Consider the following 21,054-nt stretch of genomic DNA (forward strand, 5'->3'; position numbering starts at 1 on the left):
GCTTATCAGCATGAGCTCACTAATTACTGGCTTCCTGGTACAATCAATTCAGCCGCAGCAGCAGCTCCACTTTGCGTCACTTAACCGTTCCTGCTCTTATACGTTAATCACGCTGTGTGAAATAAGTGTGTGCCGACTACATGGTTCTCACCCTTTTTTTTTTTTATCTAAGGCTGTCATTTTTACCCTCCAGCCTGCAGGTAAAAGAAATCTACCTGCGTAAGATGGCCGTGAATTGCTACTGGCTGGCACAGATTTGATTGTAATCATGATTTATAAAGTGTACTATTTTTAAGTACGCACCACTTTTAATAAATTTACAAAATGAAAAACGACTAGCGATATTGAGGACTTGAGATATTTGCAGGGCCCGCTTGGCACCCCAGTGTGGCCGCTGTGTTAGACACTTGGAGTTGATGTTTGTCACTTATGTGGCTCCAGGGCTGTCTCTTTATCCGTATCACCATGCTGCTGTCATTTAAAAACAAAGTTTAAGCATAACATTAGTATAATTAAGTATTATTTGCTGTCTAGTGACAGACTGTCATTCATGTTTTAGCCAGTGACTCTGCAACAGAGCGACATTTGGATTCAGATGTCCTCAGTTGTGTGTAAATCAGGGGTGACACAATGAAACGACTGGCTCGAATGATTCCTCGGACCGTGATGGAACGCAGGGTTACAGACGCAGCTTGGTCAGGCCTTGTCTTGTAGTGTAGATCAGGCTAAAACAGCCAGCTAGTGTTTGCATTAGTGACGGTAATTTAAAGTGTCCACAATAATACCTTGGTGATATTTTTCTGATATATTGTCTGACTGATTATCGGCACATCCCTAGTCCACAGCAGCACCTCGTGGCAGAGCATCATGAGCTCCTTAGTGCCTTTTACTTGAAAAAAAAGTAAAAATTCAGTAAAAATTAGTGCACATGGAAGTCCCTGTGAAGCCACATACATGTATACGATGTGAAATATTTAAAAAAAATCTGTAATGGTGTCCAAACCCAGTGTTTCCTCAAATCTAACATATTTATCCATTTATAAACCCACGCGAATGTGCCTCGGATTCAGAACTTTTGTTTGTTTTTTTCCCAAAAAGTGACAAAATGAGCATTACTGTCATACACAGTAATGCCAGATTGATCTGAGCCACCAGTGTAAACTCTAACACACACCTCAGTGAAGTCATTCGAGCCGGCACTGTTCTGTACTCCACACACTCGGAGAGAAAACAAAACGGAAAGATGTAGTTTTCTAGTGGAAAAAATAACGTTAACCAAAAGGAGAGAGACGTTTTAAACAGCTTTGGGCGTATTCCGTTATGTCATTTACGGTATGTACACAATCCTTTAAAAAAACTTTGTAAGGCACTTTAAACCTGCTGTGTTTTTCCATGTTAGTGTAAAACTGTTAAAAACTGTAACAGTGTGTGAGCTTATCTCCCCAGACCATCTTCTGTGTACCAGATCAGAACCTCTCGGACCTTCCTCCCGATCCCGAGAGCGGCGAAGCCCAGAGCGCTGCTCGAACCCGACGCCGCCTTCACATCTAAACACACACACACACACACACAAGAAAATTATATCAGTAGTAAACGAAATGAATAATTTGCGTTTTGTTTAATGTGATTAAAAAACAAAAAAATGGGTGGGGGGTGAAATATTACTTTAAAAAGTCTTAAGCAAAAAGATTCATATTAAAACACCAGAGAAAAGGGCTGACTGGTTTGTAATAAGAGTTTAAAGATTGACTGATTAAATGTGTGTTTTATTATTCGTGTGGAGATGAGCATCGTATTGTGTTGTACTGTGTTTCAGCATCGTATTGTATTGACAGGATGGATACAGACTCAATATTACTCAATATTAATGCTCTAACCTCCATAATAATACAGCAACGCTGCTCCTACCACTGCGCTGAAACAGCTGAGAAAGAACAGTGGACCTGCGGGGGGAGAGAGAGAGAGAGAGAGAGAGAGAGAGAGAGAGAGAGAGAGAGAGAGAATATAAAAAATGATGCACACAGGTATGAAAAGATGTCTGTGTTGTCAAACGGGAGGTGAATGAAGATTACCCTGTTCGTTTAATGCGTATCTCTCAGTGGGTCTGATGGCAGGTCTCAGCACCGGATCCACAGATTCTACAGAAATCACATTATTCAGTGGTAAATGATTCAGAGTGTGTAGTTAATGTAGAATATAGTGTCTGTTTGTTCGAGTGGTTATTGGACTGTTCAGGATCTTGTCGTGTTTATTTCTGGAACAGTTACTCAGCGTTCACACTATCAGGCAACAACGCGGCGGTCGATCGTTCATTTTCTACGTCTGTACACGACACACAGATGTGAGATTTCTCTATGCAAATCAGTTATGACGCTGTAAAGCCACAAATCCAAACAACTGGCTCAAATGACTCCTCGGACTCATCACATGGCGTGTGTGTGTGTGTGTGTGTGTGTGTGAGGTCCGACGTTTCTTCAGTTCCACGCTCACAACCTTACTTCCTACCTGCAGTTAGTTCCTATTTACAAATGTAAGAAAAGCTTGTAACTGTGGTGTCACCTTATACGACCTCTTATTAACTGTGTATAGAGACGTTACGAAGAAAAATAAAGCTTGATAAGATGTAGCAGAGATCGCTGGTGCCTCTGATTTGTGCATTATTTCATTTGTGATTAACTAGTTTTAGCTTTAGATGCTGTTTATACTGTCTATTACTGTTTCTCATACAAACTAATAAATAAGCAAAAGGGCCGGAGAGGCCACGCCCACAAGCGACAAAGGTAGCAGCGTCACAAGCAACTTGTCACCTGCAAATGTAGGATTTAAGTGTTACAAGTAAACCCTAGAGGGCGGGGCCAAGTGATCCAGCGAAGTCAAGCAGAGTTTAACTTTATGCGAATGAGAACGAAAGCGCTTGAAGGCTACCGGTGGGAGTGAGGGACGAAGAGAAACATCTGTCTTTCTTTGGTTTCTATTTGATATTTGTTCCTCATCAGTGTGTAGAAAGAACTGATATCTGATGTAATGTATAATACTGTAAAATTTAAAAATAATTCTGCTTGAAGAAACGTATCTACGTCTCAGACTACACTTCCCAGATGAGTGTTATGTGGAAAAAATCCCTGATGTGGTCTTTAAGTGTTTTGTTTGACAGAACAGTAAATACAGTCTGTGTCTGAGACGTTATCTGAGCAGACGGTGTGTGTGTGTGTGTGTGTGTGTGTGTGTGTGTGTGTGTTGTGAGGTTCTCTGACCCTGACGGCGGCGGAGGCGTGTAGGGAGGCTGAAATACACGTCCTCCACGTGCAGGTGAAGCGCACGGTAAAACTCTCGGCATGCTTCCTCGCCTTTGTCCTGCAGGTGTGTGAGCAGCTCAGCCAGTCTCACACATGTGGGCACATCCAGATCCCGGAACTGTATAACACACACACACACACACACACACACACACACAGTAAACTCAGGGACACACCCTCAGCAGGCATTCTCTTCCCCCTTGGGCTGTGTTGGCGGGACACAGGTCTGTCTGGTGTTTCTGGACGGTTCCTGGCTCACAGTCTCACCTTGGTGGCCTCCTTGTCAGTGAGGATCTGAGGGTAGATTCTGTTCAGCTGCAGAATGATCTTATCCACCAGCTCGGTGTCCAGGCGCCGGTCCGACTTCAGGAACCAGCTGTCTGTCTTTAGCTGCTCGTGGAAGCTGTCTGACATTCAGAGAGGAAAAAAAACAAACTTGAATTAGCTGAAAGGAAGTGGCTTTTTTTTAAAGGTCTGCACCGATTACACTGACCAGAAGCTGCATCCACTGACCGCAGTGACCGTAGTGAGGTCGAGTTCAAATCTCACAGTGACGTAATCACAGGCAGGTCACCAAGAGGAAGTGCTCTCTGAGTACTGATAGACTACTGGTGCGGATTAAAGAGCCAGCAAGCAGATGTGACACTGAGTGTGTTTACATCCACTCCACGAATCTGATAAAGTCTAACTCACTCAGAAAACAGAATTGTTTTGGTAAATCTGCTCACGTCAAGTCAGTGACACTGTTTCGGTGTAATTCTAACAATCAAGCAACTGCGTCTAGTTAAACTACTTTAGTAGTTCTGATTAATCATACATTAAATGCAACTATAAACAGATAAAAAGTATGATGTGTCATTCATTAATAAATTAGAAATTGGAATTGCTGTAGTATAAGAGGGATAAAACACTCCGGGGAATGCTGTCGTAGGAAATATAAATATATTTATATTATAAAGTGTATAAACAAAATAAATTTTAAAGATATAAGCTTAATATTAGTAAGAATATCCAGCAAGCTGCAGTTCTGCGTTTGGCCACAAGTGGGCGCGATATGAATGAAAACAGATGAAAAGTTTATTTACTAGTTTATTGGTGAAAATGAATCAGTGATGATGTAAATTATATTCCGTTGGTTGAAACATTAATAAATGTGATTAGACCTCTCTGTTAACATTAAATCTGATTTAAAAATAATATAACAACTGGCAGCTGACAGCTCAGGTTTGTCTGTGTGGATTATAATGATGCTTTTCTGCACAAAAAAAAGTCACAGTTCACTGACTTTTCAGTCGCTCATAAAAAAACAAGCAATTTTTTTTTTTTTCATTTTTTACCAAGAGTGTAAAGACATCTGTAAAAGTCTGTTAGCCAAAATGAGCTAATGTTATAATTTACTGTAAATCTCCCGTGTACATTTAGCGTTCTTTCAGCTCCAAAGGGAGATTTTTAGCACAGAAGTATCTCGGAATAATATTTAATACTCTAATAATCACTGACAATAAGATAAAGTGTAATAATTTGAGCTAAAAGTGCTCATTTTGACACTAACCTCCCATCTTGGTTCCCTTGTCCTGCCCTTTGTTTTGGCACGCCCATGAGTTTCCAAAGAGGGGGCGGAGTCAGTGACGTCATGCAGGAAACGGCTAGACGTTAAGCTTCATAAACCGGAAGTGGTAACATAGAGGCGTTGTTGTTGTTGTTATAGTTGTTGTTGTTTTTGTTTTTTTTTTGTTTTTTTAATAATTGCGAATGTTAACGTATGTAATTATATCTATAATTTTGTAATTATTATGTAATTTATAACGTTAAAAAAGAGACATTTAGGGCTGTAAATAATGACCTCATATACCGGAAGTGGTGCCGAAGAGCCTTCAAGTACCGGAAGTGGCGCAAGAGAGACCACACATAACGGAAGTTCCGCCAAAAATCAGTGATTCTTGGTAGCATAAAAGGTGAGAGTTATTACTTAGCTGGTGTGTTTTTAAAGTTTTTTGGAGATGCTAAGAAACAAAAGCATTTCACAAAACGAGAATTTATTCTGTCAGATGAGACTCTTGTGTGTCGTAACAAGTGGTCTCTAAAATTCCCCTTTATATGTACAGTAACATTCACAAGACGTTTTTTATTTTTAACCAGTAAAAAAATGTTTCATGTGAAATTAAAAAACCCACTCAGATCAGAAGTGAGCTTCACACACACACACACACACACACTCAGCGCAAGGCTGGACTCGGGGTCATAAATGTGTGTGTGACAGAATAGTATTTAATCCTTCCTCAAAAGCTGCTGGAAGTGAATAAATAGCAGATAAAACACAGCAAATGTAATATTTTAAAGAGCTCATGACAAATGTTAGACTTGTGTTTAACTATGACAGTGTTAAAGCAATAAACACACTTCACACAACACAGCCCTGTGTGCAGGGTTAAACACTGCTAGGCTTTAATAGCAAGTTAGAAATGATTCAGATATAAAACAGAAATGAAAGAGGAGACTGCTGCTCTGGTGCTGCTGATTAAAAAAAAAAAAAAAGTTGTTCATTAAAGGCACAAGTGAAAACATTTTATCTGTTGTATCTTAAACCAAGCGCTGTGTTTCAATACGGCTCTCGACACGCCCTCATCGACTTCCCTTCATGACTTGAAAGTGCACAACACCTCCAAAACATCTGGAGTGTGTAGGGGAGTGTGTAGTATAGGGGAGTGTGCAGTGTACGGGATTGGACTATGTAGGGGAGTGGAGTGTGTAGTGTAGGGGATTGTGTAGGGATGTGTGTTGGGGAGTGTGAGTGTGTAGGGCAATGTGTAGTGTAGGAGATTGTGTAGGGGATTGGAGTGTGTAGGGGAGTGTGAGTGTGTAGGGGATTGGAGTGTGTAGTGTAGAGGAGTGTGTAGGGGAGTGTGTACTGTAGTGTAGAGGAGTGTGTAGGGGAGTGGAGTGTGTACTGTAGTGTAGGGGAGTGTGTATTGTAGTGTAGGGGAGTGTGAGTGTGTAGTGTAGGGGAGTGGAGTGTGTAGGGGAGTGGAGTGTGTACTGTAGTGTAGAGGAGTGTGTAAGGGAGTGTGTAGTGTAGGGGAGTGTGTAGTGTGTAGTGTAGGGGATTGGAGTGTGTAGTGTAGGGGAGTGGAGTGTGTAGTGTAGGGGAGTGTGTAGGGGAGTGTGTAGTGTGTAGTGTAGGGGAGTGGAGTGTGTACTGTAGTGTAGAGGAGTGTGTAGGGGAGTGTGTAGTGTGTAGTGTAGGGGAGTGGAGTGTGTAGGGGAGTGGAGTGTGTACTGTAGTGTAGAGGAGTGTGTAGGGGAGTGTGTAGTGTAGGGGAGTGTGTAGGGGAGTGTGTAAGTGTGTAGTGTAGGGGATTGGAGTGTGTAGTGTAGAGGAAAGTGTAGGGGAGTGTGTAGTGTAGGGGAGTGTGTAGTGTGTAGTGTAGGGGATTGGAGTGTGTAGTGTAGAGGAAAGTGTAGGGGAGTGTGTAGTGTAGGGGAGTGTGTAGTGTGTAGTGTAGGGGATTGGAGTGTGTAGTGTAGAGGAAAGTGTAGGGGAGTGTGTAGTGTAGGGGAGTGTGTAGTGTGTAGTGTAGGGGATTGGAGTGTGTAGTGTAGAGGAAAGTGTAGGGGAGTGTGTAGTGTAGGGGATTGTGTAGTGTGTAGTGTAGGGGATTGGAGTGTGTAGTGTAGGGGTGTGTGTAAGTGTGTAGTGTAGGGGAGTGTGTAGGGGAGTGTAGTGTGTAGTGTAGGGGATTGGAGTGTGTAGTGTAGGGGAGTGTGTAGGGGATTGGAGTGTGTAGTGTGTAGGGGATTGGAGTGTGTAGTGTAGGGGAGTGTGTAGTGTAGGGGAGTGTGTAGTGTGTAGGGGATTGTGTAGGGGAGAGTGTGTATGGGAGAGTGTAGGGGAGTGTGTAGGGGATTGTGTAGGGGAGTGTGTAGTGTAGGGGATTGTGTAGGGGAGAGTGTAGTGTAGGGGATTGGAGTGTGTAGTGTAGGGGAGTGTGTAGGGGAGAGTGTAGGGGAGAGTGTAGTGTGTAGTGTAGGGGATTGGAGTGTGTAGTGTAGGGGAGTGTGTAGGGGATTGGAGTGTGTAGTGTAGGGGAGTGTGTACTGTAGGGGAGTGTGTAGTGTGTAGGGGATTGTGTAGGGGAGAGTGTGTAGGGGAGAGTGTAGGGGAGTGTGTAGGGGATTGTGTAGGGGAGTGTGTAGTGTGTAGTGTAGGGGATTGTGTAGGGGAGAGTGTAGTGTAGGGGATTGGAGTGTGTAGTGTAGGGGAGTGTGTAGGGGAGAGTGTAGGGGAGAGTGTAGTGTGTAGTGTAGGGGATTGGAGTGTGTAGTGTAGGGGAGTGTGTAGGGGATTGGAGTGTGTAGTGTGTAGGGGATTGGAGTGTGTAGTGTAGGGGAGTGTGTAGTGTAGGGGAGTGTGTAGTGTGTAGGGGAGAGTGTAGGGGAGAGTGTAGGGGAGAGTGTAGTGTGTAGTGTAGGGGATTGGAGTGTGTAGTGTAGGGGAGTGTGTAGGGGATTGGAGTGTGTAGTGTGTAGGGGATTGGAGTGTGTAGTGTAGGGGAGTGTGTAGTGTAGGGGAGTGTGTAGTGTGTAGGGGAGTGTGTAGGGGAGAGTGTAGGGGAGAGTGTAGTGTGTAGTGTAGGGGATTGGAGTGTGTAGTGTAGGGGAGTGTGTAGGGGATTGGAGTGTGTAGTGTGTAGGGGATTGGAGTGTGTAGTGTAGGGGAGTGTGTAGTGTAGGGGAGTGTGTAGTGTGTAGGGGAGAGTGTAGGGGAGAGTGTAGGGGATTGTGTAGGGGATTGTGTAGGGGATTGTGTAGGGGAGTGTGTAGTGTGTAGTGTAGGGGATTGTGTAGGGGAGAGTGTAGTGTAGGGGATTGGAGTGTGTAGTGTAGGGGAGTGTGTAGGGGAGAGTGTAGGGGAGAGTGTAGGGGATTGTGTAGGGGATTGTGTAGGGGATTGTGTAGGGGAGTGTGTAGTGTGTAGTGTAGGGGATTGTGTAGGGGAGAGTGTAGTGTAGGGGATTGGAGTGTGTAGTGTAGGGGAGTGTGTAGGGGAGAGTGTAGGGGAGAGTGTAGTGTGTAGTGTAGGGGATTGGAGTGTGTAGTGTAGAGGAGTGTGTAGGGGAGCAGGTTTCAGCTCATTTTAGGTAAACACTGAGGGCTACGTGAACCATCCTTTTTCCATCCTTTCTTTCTTTCTTTCTTTCTGTTTGATGTAGACAGTGTAGACAATGCCATTATGCATTCATTCATTTATCTTCAGTAACCACTTGAAATATTTCCGTGGAAGCCACTTTTCAGCATCTGAGCTGACTGTTTGTATGAAAGGTGAAGCGTATGTTTGATTTTATTAGATCAGTGGGAAATGAGATGAGGGGAAGTCGACATTGGCGTCTTCAAAACAGCATTAAAGCAAGGAACTGCCACAGTGAGGAGGCGAGCCGTGAGTCAGTCTGATTTGGTTTTGCGTGTATTAAAGCTGATGCTTTTGTGACCCTCCTGAAGTAATGTATTGTTTTCTACAATGCTGATACACTATGTACTATTCATCTTTTCTTTAAAAAAAAAAAAAAAAAAGACATCCACACAATTTCTAAATTCATTTCCCCTGGATTGCTTCTGAACATAGCAAGCAAAATAGTAATAATTAAAAAGAAAAAAAACAGTCTTATATTATCATTTATGTTAAATACATCCAATTAAAGAAGTGGTAAAGAGGTAGCTGACAAAAGGAAGTGAAATACATTTATATTTTTTAGAAGTTGTTGATATTAGGATAATTTTGTAACTAGCATACAATCAGCTATTAGTTTTAAATTAAGAAAAAAAGTCATAATTTTTCAAATCCTTCTGTCAACATCACCCGCGTCAACATGTCCTGCGGTGTGACATCACATCCTACTGAAAAAAAAAACCCAGTTCATCTCCCATGGAAAACTGGCAGTCTTTCCATCTCATCACATGTATGTATCTCCCACTGCAGGACATTCTGCACATTTAGTTTATTAAAAATAAATTAAGACTAAAAGGCAAAACAACCATAAAATGCCTTAATTATAAACTGACTTTTGCGGACCTGAAATACGTCACATACGTACGTGTTTTCGTTTGACTTTAAGATGTAAAATAAGGCATCACATGACATCAAACACACAAATACACTGAAATGTGTTACATGACTTGTCAAAAGTGCGGAATTAAATTAAACTGAAAAATAAAAAACATAGCAGAGACAGAAACCAAAAGTGTGGATGATTAATGTGAAGCTTGCCGTCAAGCAAGAGGTCATGTCGTGTGTGTGTGTGTATGTGTGTGTGTGTGTGTGTGTGTGTGTGTAAAGCGGGACGTCTGCAGTCAGGGATTAAGCCACTTTGAGGGAAATTCTCCTTGGCAACTACAATTACTGTGAAACACATTAAAAATACATCATCATTAGAATCATCATATTAACATCAACACATCGTATTAACACTTGATTTATTATATTATATTATATTATATTATATTATATTATATTTAACAATATAACCATTCACAAGGAAAACCCACACACGGAGGACATTTTGTTGACAGCATGCACACAAGTTAACTTTGGCACAAGTTAGCTGAAGCTCGCTGTTTCAAATCATAACATTCAAACTAGTACAGCGGTTCCTCCAAAGCCACGCCCCCAAAAAGCCACGCACACATACTGCCTTGGTTAGAACAGTGTAATACTAGTGGAGAAGGAGGAGCTTCCTGAATTGCCAGGCAACAAGAGACACCTCCTAGCTCTCGAGAAGTAATGTATAAAATCTGATTCCTGCTAAAATTAGTGCGTCTTCCATTTTGAATCTTCCGCGCTGCAATATGAAGGACCGCCCCTTGTCTTTCAGAGCTGCTATTGGTCCTTGATGTAAATTCCAGCATCAAGGTTCAACATAGGGAATGTAAAACTGCTCTAAAAGGCACTCTGACTGCGTTTACTGGTTAAAACAATGCCTCTCGTTTTATTTTATGAGCTGTCTGTTTATCAGGTACATCTATATCTCAGATGAGGCCAAGGCCTCGCTCAGAGGCAATGTAGTGTCTGATATATTTTGTGCACTTTTCTGGCAACAAGCTTCAGGATCATGATGGTTGCAGTGTGACTAGCTCTCTATAACTACATACTACCATGTGCTGGTTTCCAGCAGGAAAACCAGTCAGTGTATAGAAACAATGCTGACAAAAAGTTACTGAACAGTTTTGTTTGAAGCTGTTAGTGGTGAAGGTGATGACACGTTTCCCGACTGGCTGCAGAAAAGGACTGTGATTGGTCATCTGCAATGTCACTCAAATTGCCTCTTTCAGTGAAACTAAGCGATTCTTAGCCACAATACGTACCAGAATGCTAGAAATCTAGTTTGTGTGACTAACTAGTACCTAGTAAACTGACAACTGAGTTAATTAATACAATATACAGTAATAAATTATATATTTACGTACATAATAATACTAATACTGTAGTAACAATACTACTACTAATACTACTAATAATATATAAAAATATAATAATATAAATATTTAAAATAATCACAACTAATACATATTCATGAGAAATTTAATTCTTTTTCAGTAAAGTGAACCTCACTGGCTCCTTTGAAATACTCCTATAAGAGAAACACCAACACTGGTCTCAGATCAGCATAAAAATCATCACTTATTACAAATCCGACTTTAAAAGCGATGTTAAGTCTGAACTCTGAAAGCTCTGAAAGCCAGTAAAGATTAAAAACTGTTAATAAAACAAGGCAAGACTTCATGATAACTTGGCCCTCTCAAGACATGAAGTTCATCGCAGCATCAAACAGTCAGCGAGTGACAGCAGTGTTAGTGTTAGCCAGAGAGTCGATGTTAAAGACAGACGTGATGATGAAGCAGCGATGATGAAGATGAAGGTTAGTTGGTGTCAGGGATGAGAGGAGGGTCAGCAATGAAGTGGTTCAGGTGCAGAACACCACAGGACTACCCACAATGCCGTGGGGCAGAGGACGGCCTCTACAGGACGGAGTGGGACTTACGTGCAGGTTCTTGCTCTTAGAGAAGGGTCTTTTGGCGCGGGCCGAGGCGGCGGCAGCACTTCCCCTGCGCTCCTGCTCGTTGTGGAACTCGAGGTCCTCGAGGCGCTGCGTGAGTGCGAGTTTCTGCTGGATGGCCATGCGCAACAACGAGTTCAGGGTCTTCTTCTCGTCCTCAGCGGCCGCCAGCTGCCTCTGCATGTCGTCCAGCTGAGTCACGTACTCATCACATCTACAAAGCGAGAGAGACAGAGGGAGAGAGAGAGAGAGAGAGGGAGAGAGAGAGGTTTGTCTATAAACATGCAGTTAAAAACAGTCAGAGCTCCATCACTTTCTTTCCCAGCAAACAGTCTCACACAGGAGGCGTGGCCTAAATTTGGAAAGTTACAAGTCATTCAGATGACAATATAGTTCACAGATGATTCAAGTATTATTTAAAACAATTTTTTTTTTATTTTACAAACTTCCTTGTGTACAAATGGTATTACTGAGCCAAATGATGCTTTTGAAGTGTAATAATTCATGTGTGTAATGTGTAATAAATCAGACCTGCTGTTTGCACAATGCTAAACTGGTAGCTATAACCTTCCAATACTTGTTAGCTACATTAGCCACATAGCTCCAGTGCAAAATTAAAGAAGTGAATATCAGACACTAACCATGTCTCTGGCGTAAAAGGAACATTGTGTACATTTGGAGTTTTGGCCAAACCTTTGCTTTATTGTGTTATTCTAAGCTAATGCTTTCGTGTGTGTGTATGTGTGTGTGTGTATGTGTGTGTCTGTCTGTGTGTGTGTGTTTTTTGGCATGTACCTGGTGGCGAACATGGCTCTGAGGGAGGAGAACGTGGCCGCGTCCTCTTTCAGAGCCTTCAGCTCGTTCCTGAGCTTCATCATGGTCTCCGTCACTATGGTCTTCTCGTTCTCGTACTTACTCTTCAGGTTGGCGAGAGCGACCTCGGCCGTCTGCAATGTATAAAAGAGATTACATCAGCTGTAATATAACATATATAAAGTAATAATAAAAATGATTATATGTAATACAGTAAAATGAATCTGCTGGGTTTAGTGACTGCTGCATGTAAGTTTGTTAACAACACAAAACAGTAATAATATAATATTCATAGAGCATTATTTTAATATTGAAAAATATTAGGCAGGTTTCTGACTTGACTTGTCATATCTTCTCACCTGTTTGTTGGCCTTGAGCACGGCCCTGAGCGTGGCGATTTGTTCCCGTTTGGTGCTCAGCAGTGACCTGAGTTTGAGGATCTCCTCCATGCAGGCTGCCTGCTCTTTATCAGGCACAGCTGCGAGCTCCAGAGGTGCCAGCCTCTGCCTCGCCAGCTGTGTGCCTCGCTCCACGGCCTGCTGCAGGTGCCGCATCTGCTCCCGAATCATCGCCGCCAGGACGCACACGTCCATCGGCTCTTTCCTCGAGTCTCTCACTGAGGCCGAACCAGGGCTAGCGGGGGTTTCAGTCGAGCTCGTGTTGTCTGGTTTCTCCTCTTTGCCGTCTTTCCTATCTTTGTCCTCATTACTGTCTTTCCCCTCTCTGTAGAAGTCGAGTGTGACGCGGCTGGGCGTCTCATTGTTGCACACACAAACGTGATGGTAGAGGTTAGCCAGCTCCTCGCTGAACGACGCCAGCTCATCCTGTGCCACCCCGAGCGTCCTCCGGGTCTCACCTGCAGCTGTGTTCACCTCGTCCAACTCCCTCTGCAGCCGTGCCATCTGTGCCCGCTCCGCTCGGCCGTCGCTCTCCAGCGAGCACACCTGAGACGAGAGATCGCGCACCTGGCCCTCCAGCCGTGACCGCACCTCCTCATGCTCTGCCCTAACCTGATTCAAAATAAAAAAGCATGACATTTATTATCACTAGGACAATAACAAAGACGAGCAGCGTCACACATTTTATTATTTCTTTACTTAACATTGTCATCTATGTAACCTCCGCCTCACCTCCTCAAGCTCCGCCTTTAACAACTTAAGCTCCTCCCTCAGCTCTCCAGCCTCAGCCACTGAAGCCTCATATTTGCAGCGCAGGATCTCAGGGCCGTGAATGTCCAGCTCGTAATAGTCCACGTCTCCGTCCTCGCCACTGTCCTTCTCTTTCTCTTTGTCCTTTGCAACCTGGACACGTCGCGTGGCTCCAAAATCATCGCTCAGACGTGCTAGCGCTCCACGTGTCTGTGCTAATTGCTTCTGAGACTCCTGGAGGGAGGAGAGGAGTGCCACCTTCTCTCGCTCCACCTGAGACAGACATAAACGTACAGTATCAGTAACAGAAAAGAGGATAAAGTGTTAAGTGTTTGCCATGTGAGAGAACCCACCTGGTGCAGCTGCTGTTTCAGCTTCTGGATCTCGCAGATGTTCAGTTCGCTCAGCAGATCGTCCACCAGGCTCTTCTTCGGCATGGACGAAACGTTATCTTCGTCATTGTCGTCAACCATCTTTGCGAGCCCGTTCTCAAAGGCGCGCATGGCCTCGTCATTGTTGGGCTCGTTCGATTCGCTAAGTCTGAGTCCGTCCAGTGAGCCGCTGAGGAGAGAGTCTCCCAGGGTCATGTGATGCGTGAGCTCTTTGCGCAGCGCCGCTTTCTGCTCCCGTTCGCTCTTCACTGTCTCCAGAGCCTCGGTCAGCTGACGCTCGCCGATCTCACGCAGCCGCACGGCTTCCTCCAGCTGGCTGTTAAGGTACTGAGCTTCCTCCTCCAGCCTCCTGATCTCATGCTTTAGACCCTCAAACTCCACCTGCACTCACACCAGGAAGTAGGCACGTACGCACAAAGTGGGGGAAAAAAACATAAAAACCATGTATACGTCAGTGCTTCCTAACCCACTCTTTATTACGGGTATAAGTAGTGCATTATGTACAACCTCATTTCTGGCACAAACTTTCAGTCAGGTTTTGTTGCGCTTACTGTTTTTCTGGGTCTGAATTAGGTCCAATCTTATTTCACTTGTATATTAACAATAATGCAAAAAGTTTATACTTAAGTGAGAAAATGTGCCAGTCCCCTCGGTCTCACCTGGCCCTCTTTGAGCGTGGACACTTGCTTCTGCAGGCTGATGTTCTCCTCCTCCAGCTCGCTGTAGTCCTGCAGCAGCCGAGACTCTCTGACTTTATACTCTCTGATGTCATCACGCAGACGAGTGCGCTGTAGCTCCAACAGCTCAGCATTCTGAGATGGAGGAAAGGAAATAAAAAGGGCTGAGCTTATGGAAGGCATAATGATGATATTATAGGAAGGATGCATGACCTAAAATATTAGATTTATGGTCAGCATGTGTGGCACAGGTTTCTTTATTATCCTGCTTTTTATTTCTCACCCACCTCCCTCATCTCGAGTGTGAGGACACTCAGTCGCTCGTTCTCACTCTGTGTGCTGGTGAGCACATTTTTGGCCTGCCTCAGCTCAGCCTGCAGCTCCTGCACCCTCTGCTCATAATACGCCTCCTTAGATGCCGACTCCAGGATGAGGGACTCCTCACGACTCTCGCCGTCCTCCGCAACCTTCCTCTGGGCAGAGTGGGCCTGACCGTACGCCTGCATGCAGGACCACAGAGAGACTGTTAGCTCGTATTTACAGGAGAACACAGTTAGCAACTCTTGAAATGTTGTGTGAAAAGATCTGGTGGCTGAACATACACTGTTCCACTCTTTTTAATTTTCACGTTTATATCAAAACTCTATGTTTAGTCACATGAATAGGCATGTGACCAGGAAGTGGCGTTTGACATTTTCCTCCATCTGGACCACATGGTGGCTATGTGCCCTTCAATGTTTTCAAGTGAACTCAGAAAATCTCGGTGTTTCTGACAGTTTCATCTTGTTACTCTTACAAAATATGAGATGTGATCTGTGAAAAAATTAAAGATGTGTTTGCAGTTGTGTAGGATGCTGTGTCACGCCCACAGGTTTGAAACCAGTGCATTAGATATAAGGAAAGGACTGATCACTGTTCCTGATAACCAATAACTGATCACCATTGTGTCCAAAGACCAATCACTGATCACCAGTGATCCCAAAGACCAATCACTGATCACCAGCGATCCCAAAGACCAATCACTGATCACCATTGATCCCAAAGACCAATCACTGATCACCACTGTTTCCAAACACCAACCACTGATCACCAACACAGCATTATTTTGTTTTATGCACCAGAAAAAGGAGAAAAGAGAAAGAAATAAAAACCATCCACAATGTCTGTATGTAAATGTGGCAGAATTCTGCAAGCATGTTGTCACTTGGAGAACATTCTGAAAGGAAAATTGCAGGTTTTAAGCCATAAACGCACATCTGTATTTCTGTGGTCTGGATCCTTTTATGAATAGCTTTAAACACCTCTCAGCATGAAACTGAAGCTCACTCAGTTGTTGAAAATCTGAAATTCAGTGAACTTCAGAGAGCTTAAAATATTCTCTGAAGTATTGATGTTTGACTTGTGCAAAACCTCAAACATCTGTACTCTTTCTTTAAATAGACTCAGGGTTGAAATACTCCCACATCTGCACAGCTGTGAACCCACCTACGTATATTCTAGACCCTTCTTATCGATGGAGATCGTCTTCCAGACCGTTTCTAGAGCAGTTTTTTATTGGTGAAACTCGTATCCTGGACGACATTAACCACTTTTTTCACTCTTTTTGATGAAATGTACATGTGTGCAGTTTAAATTAAGTTTCCAAAGCCAAAGTGGTCTGGAATCATAAGAAGTCATCAGACTGTTAGAATTAAATCTATCTCCTGAAAAGGTTTGGAAATGATGAGCACTGTCAGAATTGTTAGTTCACATATCAGGAAATCAAAGAAATGACTTTTCTGGACTGTAGAGTAATGTCTGGAGATCGAACCATGGGTGGACGTCATATTCTGAGCTCTCTTTTTGGGTGGGTCATATTTTGGAAACTTCTTAAACTGATGATCATATTCTCGGGTTCTCTTTATACCAAAACAACACAGTGTGAATGTTGTGAAGTGTGTTAAAGGACAGTGGTAGCTCAGTGGTTAAGCTAGGACTGGATTCCGCCTTTGGGATAAAAGCACATGCCAATAGAATAAATGTAAACGTCTTCAGCTCACACACTGTAATCACACTGTAATCTCTGGTGGATGTGTTAGAGGCCCAGCGTGCTGGTAATCAGCGAGTGCAGCTACAGCACGCGGGCTTTTTATAGCCTCATTTCACCACAGATCCTCTTACAGCCTTCACACATTTCCCCCTTTTATTTAGACACAACTCCGCTTAGAAAGAACTGAAAAAGCAGTCAAAACAATGGTTACAAAATGCTGCGAGAGAGGGAGACAGAGAGAGCGAGAGAGACAGATAGAGGAAGACAGATAGAAAGAGAGAGAGACACACAGAGAGAGAGTCAGAATGAGCAAGAGACAGAGAGAGGAAAACAGAGAGAGACAGACAGAGACAAAAATAAAAAGACAGAGAGAGGGAAACAGATAAAGAGACAGAGAAAGGGGGAGAGACACAAAGATAAAGACAGAGAGACAGAGCGAGGGAGAGAGAGAGAGACACAATGACAGAATGCCAAAGACAGAAATATAGAAATCAGAAAGAGATTGAAGGAATGATTATGTAATGAGAAGGAGAAAAAAAAGAGATATTAACAATGGCATGATTCATGTTTAACTGCTTAAAATAAAAGAAAAAACATAAAGTCACAGCTGACGTGTAATATTTCTGAACTCTGCAGTATTGGGGTGTTAGACATTTAAACTCAGTTAGACAGCCAGACAGTTCTGAAGCTCACATTTCACTCCTGCTCCACTAGATGGGAATGTGAACATCCTGCTTTTTCTCATAAACACGCAGGAAGGAAGTCATGTGACCTTTTTTTTTAAAGCCTGTTGTGACGGGGAAGCTACAGACAGACCGTCTGATTCCTCCCTGAACCTCCATGAGTTCTGGTTTGTCTTCAAGAATGAGGCCTGTGTTTGTGTCCGCCACGTTTTTAAACGTTTGTGTGTGTGTGTGTGTGTGTGTGTGTGTGAGATAGTTTTGGGTTTTCAGCCATCTTTTTTACTGGTGTCTGGCTTCCCACATGAGTGCACCCGGCCCACGTCACTATAATATTTCATATTTTAATCCAGATTGTGTTATTCGTCATAAGCAGAGTTTTGTCTTTGTGACCTGCACCATTTCCACTCATACACTTATTTACTTACAGTGTAATAAGCATAATAAGCATACATAAGTTGAGTGTGTGTGTGTGTGTGTGTCAGTGTTTTGTGACACACAAGCAGACGTGTGATAAAAGGGAACTGAAATCAGTGGCTCATCATGATCTCATTTCCACGTTTCGGTGTCTCTGCAGTGGGAGAACGACTCTGGCTTTTCTTAAGTATCTCAGTTAGATCACTACAGGAAGTTCAAACAGGAAATCTTTTTCACCTACAATTTTAAAAATTATAATAAGGATCTTTTTTTCTGTTTGACAAAAGTGGCTTAAATGTTTATGCCGTGCCACTTTCAGCTCACATTTTACTTTTTATTTCTCCCTCATTCTTCCCACTTCTAATTTTAATCATAGTTGGTGTTTGAAAAAAAAAAAAGTTGGTGATTGACAAAACAAAAAGCTGAATCTCAGTGAATAATTTCTCTCCTGGACTTTTTCACTCGTGCGTCTTGTAGTTTTCATGTGACAGCCAATGTCATGTTCTACACGCTGAGGCTTCTTTAAAGGTTTATTGGATAATTAAGGGTTCATAGCTTCCATGAAAGGCTCTACTTGACAGAGTAACACTCTGTTGTAGGGTTTTACATAAAACCATTTTTTCAAAAACTAATTTTCTCATTTTGTTTGTAACTGAAGCAAATCTTATCTCAGCACTAAGTCCCGCTTCCAGATTCCTCTTAATAAAAATCACCTTCGAAATAATTGAGAACATGTTGCTGTAAGTCTCCTAGAAGACTCTCCTGGAATCCTCTGTCTCGCTGCTTCCTCATGGACAAACCAAAATACTGACAAAATGCTAAGTCATGGTGTTATCTGTATAATCTCTAATAAACTGTATCGGATTGTCTCACTTTGTATCAGATTGTATCAGACTTAATTGGATTGTATTGAGTTGTATCGAGATGTATAGACTTGTATCGGATTGTATCAGATTTATTTGGATTTTATCAAACTGTATTGGATTGTATCGGATTTAATTGGACTGTATCAGATTTAATTGGATTGTATTGGATTGGATTTAGTCAGATGGTACTGGCTTGTATCGGATTGTATCAGATTTATTTGGACTGTATCAGATTTAATTGGATTGGACTGAATTGTTTTGGATTGTATTGGATTTAGTCAGATGGTACTGGCTTGTATCGGATTTAACTGGATGGTATCGAATTGTATTGGATTTAATCGGATTGTATCAACTTCTATCAGATTGTATTGACTTGTAGCGGATTGTATAGGATTTAATCAGATTGTATCGGACTGTATCAGGTTGTATCGGATTGTATCGGATCCTATCGGATTGTAATGTATTTAAACGGATTGTATTGACTTGTATCGGATCGTATTGGAATTAATTGGATTGTATCAGACTGTATCAAGTTGTATCGGATTGTATCGGATTGTAATTGATATAATCAGATTGTATCGGATTGTAATTGATTTAATCAGATTGTATCGGACTGTATCAGGCTGTATCGGATTGTATTGGATTGTATCGGACTGTATCGGATTGTATCGGACTGTATCGGATTGTATCGCACTGTATCGGATTGTATCGGACTGTATCGGATTGTATCGCACTGTATCGGATTGTATCGGACTGTATCGGATTGTATCGGACTGTATCGGACTGTATCAGGCTGTATCGGATTGTATTGGATTGTATCGGACTGTATCAGGCTGTATCGGATTGTATCGGATTGTATCGGATTGTATCGCACTGTATCGAACCTCCTCGGCTCTGCACACAGTAGTGCTCTAGTCTCTGCTGAGTCTCACCTCTTTGAGTTGATCCAGTTCATGTCTCAGGGCTTCATATTCAGTCTCCAGCTCATCATAGCGCAGTTTGAGCTGCTGTTTCTCCTCCAGCACCGCCAGCCCGTACTCCGCAGCGCGGATCTTATCCCGGCTCGTCTCGCTCAGCTCCCGGGACACGCGCTCGAGCTCGGCCCGGAGCCCCTCCACCCCGGCCTCCGGGATCAGCTCTGTCCCGGGAAAACCCTCCTGCTCCATCCCGGACATGGTTCACCCTACCGGAGCCCACAAGAACCCAACGGACCCAGCCCGTTCAACGCCTTCTGTCACTCATTAAACATGACCAAACTCACACACACACACACACTCACACACACACACACACTCTCACACACACATCCCTAACAAAGTACAGAACTCAGCTTTGTTCTCCAGGTTACACATCCGGTTTGCTCAAACAGATCCATTATTAATAGTAGTATTTTATTATAGTAATAATAATAATGATTATTTATTTTCCTTCTTTCTGTCTAGTCGGTGTCACGGGAAAGGGGAAGGGGGAGACCCCGAAGCTGAGCTCATCCTGCTGCGAGGAAAAAAAGACGTGATTCCTTAAAGATGTGTCTCTTCACCACTGGGACATGTAGTCCTCTCTGCGGTCAGCTGTGTCCAAGTGACTCCCACGTGCAATACAATACCCGGCATGCTTTGCGGTTCGCCGTGCGAAGGCGTTTCCTTGCTGGTTCCTAAACTCTACGTCATCCATTTTTATCATTCAAGAGGACTCAGACTCCAACCCCATGAAGGCCACATCAGTCTTCTGACTCGTTTAACACACACATCACACACTCACACTGTGAAATATCTGACTTTATTTACGTCTTTTTAAGCTAACTTCAACTTTTTTCTTTGCACTGTAATATAAATTCCACAGATCTGCTCAGTACAGCTTTATTTTTAATATCTATCATTATTATTATTATTATTATTACTATTATTATTATTATTATTATTATTAAATATGTGCAGAAATATTTTGGCTCTCTATTAGAGCCATAGAGTTTTAATTCTTGAAATTTCGACTCACTCAGAACATTTATATTAGATTCAAAATGACATGGTTAATCAATTTAGTTAATCAATTCAAGGATTGAGAAATGGATTACAGGTGATGGGGATGAAGATGGACATGGAATTAGCGACGTTCCTCCTGGACATGTGTGTGAACGCGATCTGTAGAAGGGATTAAACTGTTTGAATACGTGGCTGTACAAAACAAGTCAATTAAATCCATCTCTATCAGTTGGATAGCCGTTAAGGTGATGATTTATATGAACCACCTGCAGAGAAATGTATGCAATGCACGATAACTGCATGGAAGTCCTGTGCAGCTATTGATACTAACATTTTAGCATCAGTAATCTCAGCGGTAAACTCATGGGAGCTCATTACAGAGAAAACCAGGGCAGCAGAGGCTCTCTCGACCGTTCTCATAGCATTAAAACAGCATGAGAAGGAATTTCACATGTGTATAGTGTAATAACTCGCTTATCAAGCAGCTGAATGGACAAATAAAACCACAGGTCAGGCTAAAACACTAACACCATCACTCTGTAGATTCTGGAGGTGGGGTTTGGGGAATGGGAGGTGCATTCAAGGAGTAAAAAAATGTTCCAGTGTTGTTGTACTTCACCTAATTAACCACAAGAGCTCCAGTTTGGACTAATCGTGACTAATGCACCTTTAAATATTCCTTCTGGGTCAATAAAGTGTTCATGGT

General features: G+C 42.7%; 3 protein-coding genes across 5 annotated transcripts; all 3 read right to left on the reverse strand.

Moving 5' to 3' along the window:
* Nucleotides 1-130: 130 nt before the first annotated feature.
* Nucleotides 131-4,974, reverse strand: card19 (caspase recruitment domain family, member 19). 2 transcript variants are annotated; one of them, XM_026935166.3, is made up of 6 exons: nt 4,849-4,974; nt 3,564-3,703; nt 3,255-3,414; nt 2,073-2,138; nt 1,878-1,943; nt 131-1,547 (listed from the first exon to the last, which is right to left on the reverse strand). In XM_026935166.3, the coding sequence occupies exons 1-6, from the start codon at nt 4,853-4,855 to the stop codon at nt 1,435-1,437; spliced, it is 552 nt and encodes a 183-aa protein (XP_026790967.3). In that variant the 5' UTR covers nt 4,856-4,974; the 3' UTR covers nt 131-1,434. The 2 variants fall into 2 exon arrangements, with proteins under 2 accessions (XP_026790967.3, XP_053082965.1); XM_053226990.1 differs by lacking the exon at nt 4,849-4,974 and having other exon boundaries at nt 3,564-3,710.
* Nucleotides 4,975-5,711: 737 nt separating this feature from the next.
* LOC128317117 (mucin-2-like) lies at nt 5,712-9,162 on the reverse strand. The gene is made up of 2 exons (XM_053227271.1): nt 9,151-9,162; nt 5,712-8,424 (listed from the first exon to the last, which is right to left on the reverse strand). Exons 1-2 carry the CDS (start codon nt 9,160-9,162, stop codon nt 5,896-5,898), a joined length of 2,541 nt encoding a protein of 846 aa, XP_053083246.1. The 3' UTR covers nt 5,712-5,895.
* Nucleotides 8,474-19,852, reverse strand: bicd2 (bicaudal D homolog 2 (Drosophila)). Of its 2 annotated transcripts, XM_026935523.3 has the most exons (9): nt 19,299-19,849; nt 14,662-14,874; nt 14,357-14,509; nt 13,659-14,078; nt 13,288-13,578; nt 12,517-13,167; nt 12,140-12,291; nt 11,330-11,558; nt 8,474-9,690 (listed from the first exon to the last, which is right to left on the reverse strand). In XM_026935523.3, the coding sequence occupies exons 1-9, from the start codon at nt 19,539-19,541 to the stop codon at nt 9,688-9,690; spliced, it is 2,355 nt and encodes a 784-aa protein (XP_026791324.3). In that variant the 5' UTR covers nt 19,542-19,849; the 3' UTR covers nt 8,474-9,687. The 2 variants fall into 2 exon arrangements, with proteins under 2 accessions (XP_026791324.3, XP_026791323.3); XM_026935522.3 differs by lacking the exon at nt 8,474-9,690 and having other exon boundaries at nt 9,842-11,558; nt 19,299-19,852.
* Nucleotides 19,853-21,054: the final 1,202 nt, after the last annotated feature.

The sequence above is a fragment of the Pangasianodon hypophthalmus genome, chromosome 20, assembly GCF_027358585.1.
Source record: "Pangasianodon hypophthalmus isolate fPanHyp1 chromosome 20, fPanHyp1.pri, whole genome shotgun sequence".
In the NCBI taxonomy this organism is placed as follows: Eukaryota; Metazoa; Chordata; class Actinopteri; order Siluriformes; family Pangasiidae; genus Pangasianodon; species Pangasianodon hypophthalmus.

Bases quoted from the DNA above. Each gene is read 5' to 3' on its own strand.
- card19 (XM_026935166.3), bottom strand. The intron at 2,139-3,254 runs GTCAGAGAACCT...TGATTTCTGTAG, and splicing joins ACGCCTCCGCCGCCGTCAGG to AATCTGTGGATCCGGTGCTG. The intron at 1,944-2,072 runs GTAATCTTCATT...CTCCCCCCGCAG, and splicing joins ATACGCATTAAACGAACAGG to GTCCACTGTTCTTTCTCAGC.
- bicd2 (XM_026935522.3), bottom strand. From the start codon at position 19,541: ATGTCCGGGATGGAGCAGGAGGGTTTTCCCGGGACAGAGCTGATCCCG. The intron at 14,875-19,298 runs GTGAGACTCAGC...TCCTGCATGCAG, and splicing joins AACTGGATCAACTCAAAGAG to GCGTACGGTCAGGCCCACTC. The intron at 11,559-12,139 runs GTACATGCCAAA...CTCGCTTTGTAG, and splicing joins AGAGCCATGTTCGCCACCAG to ATGTGATGAGTACGTGACTC.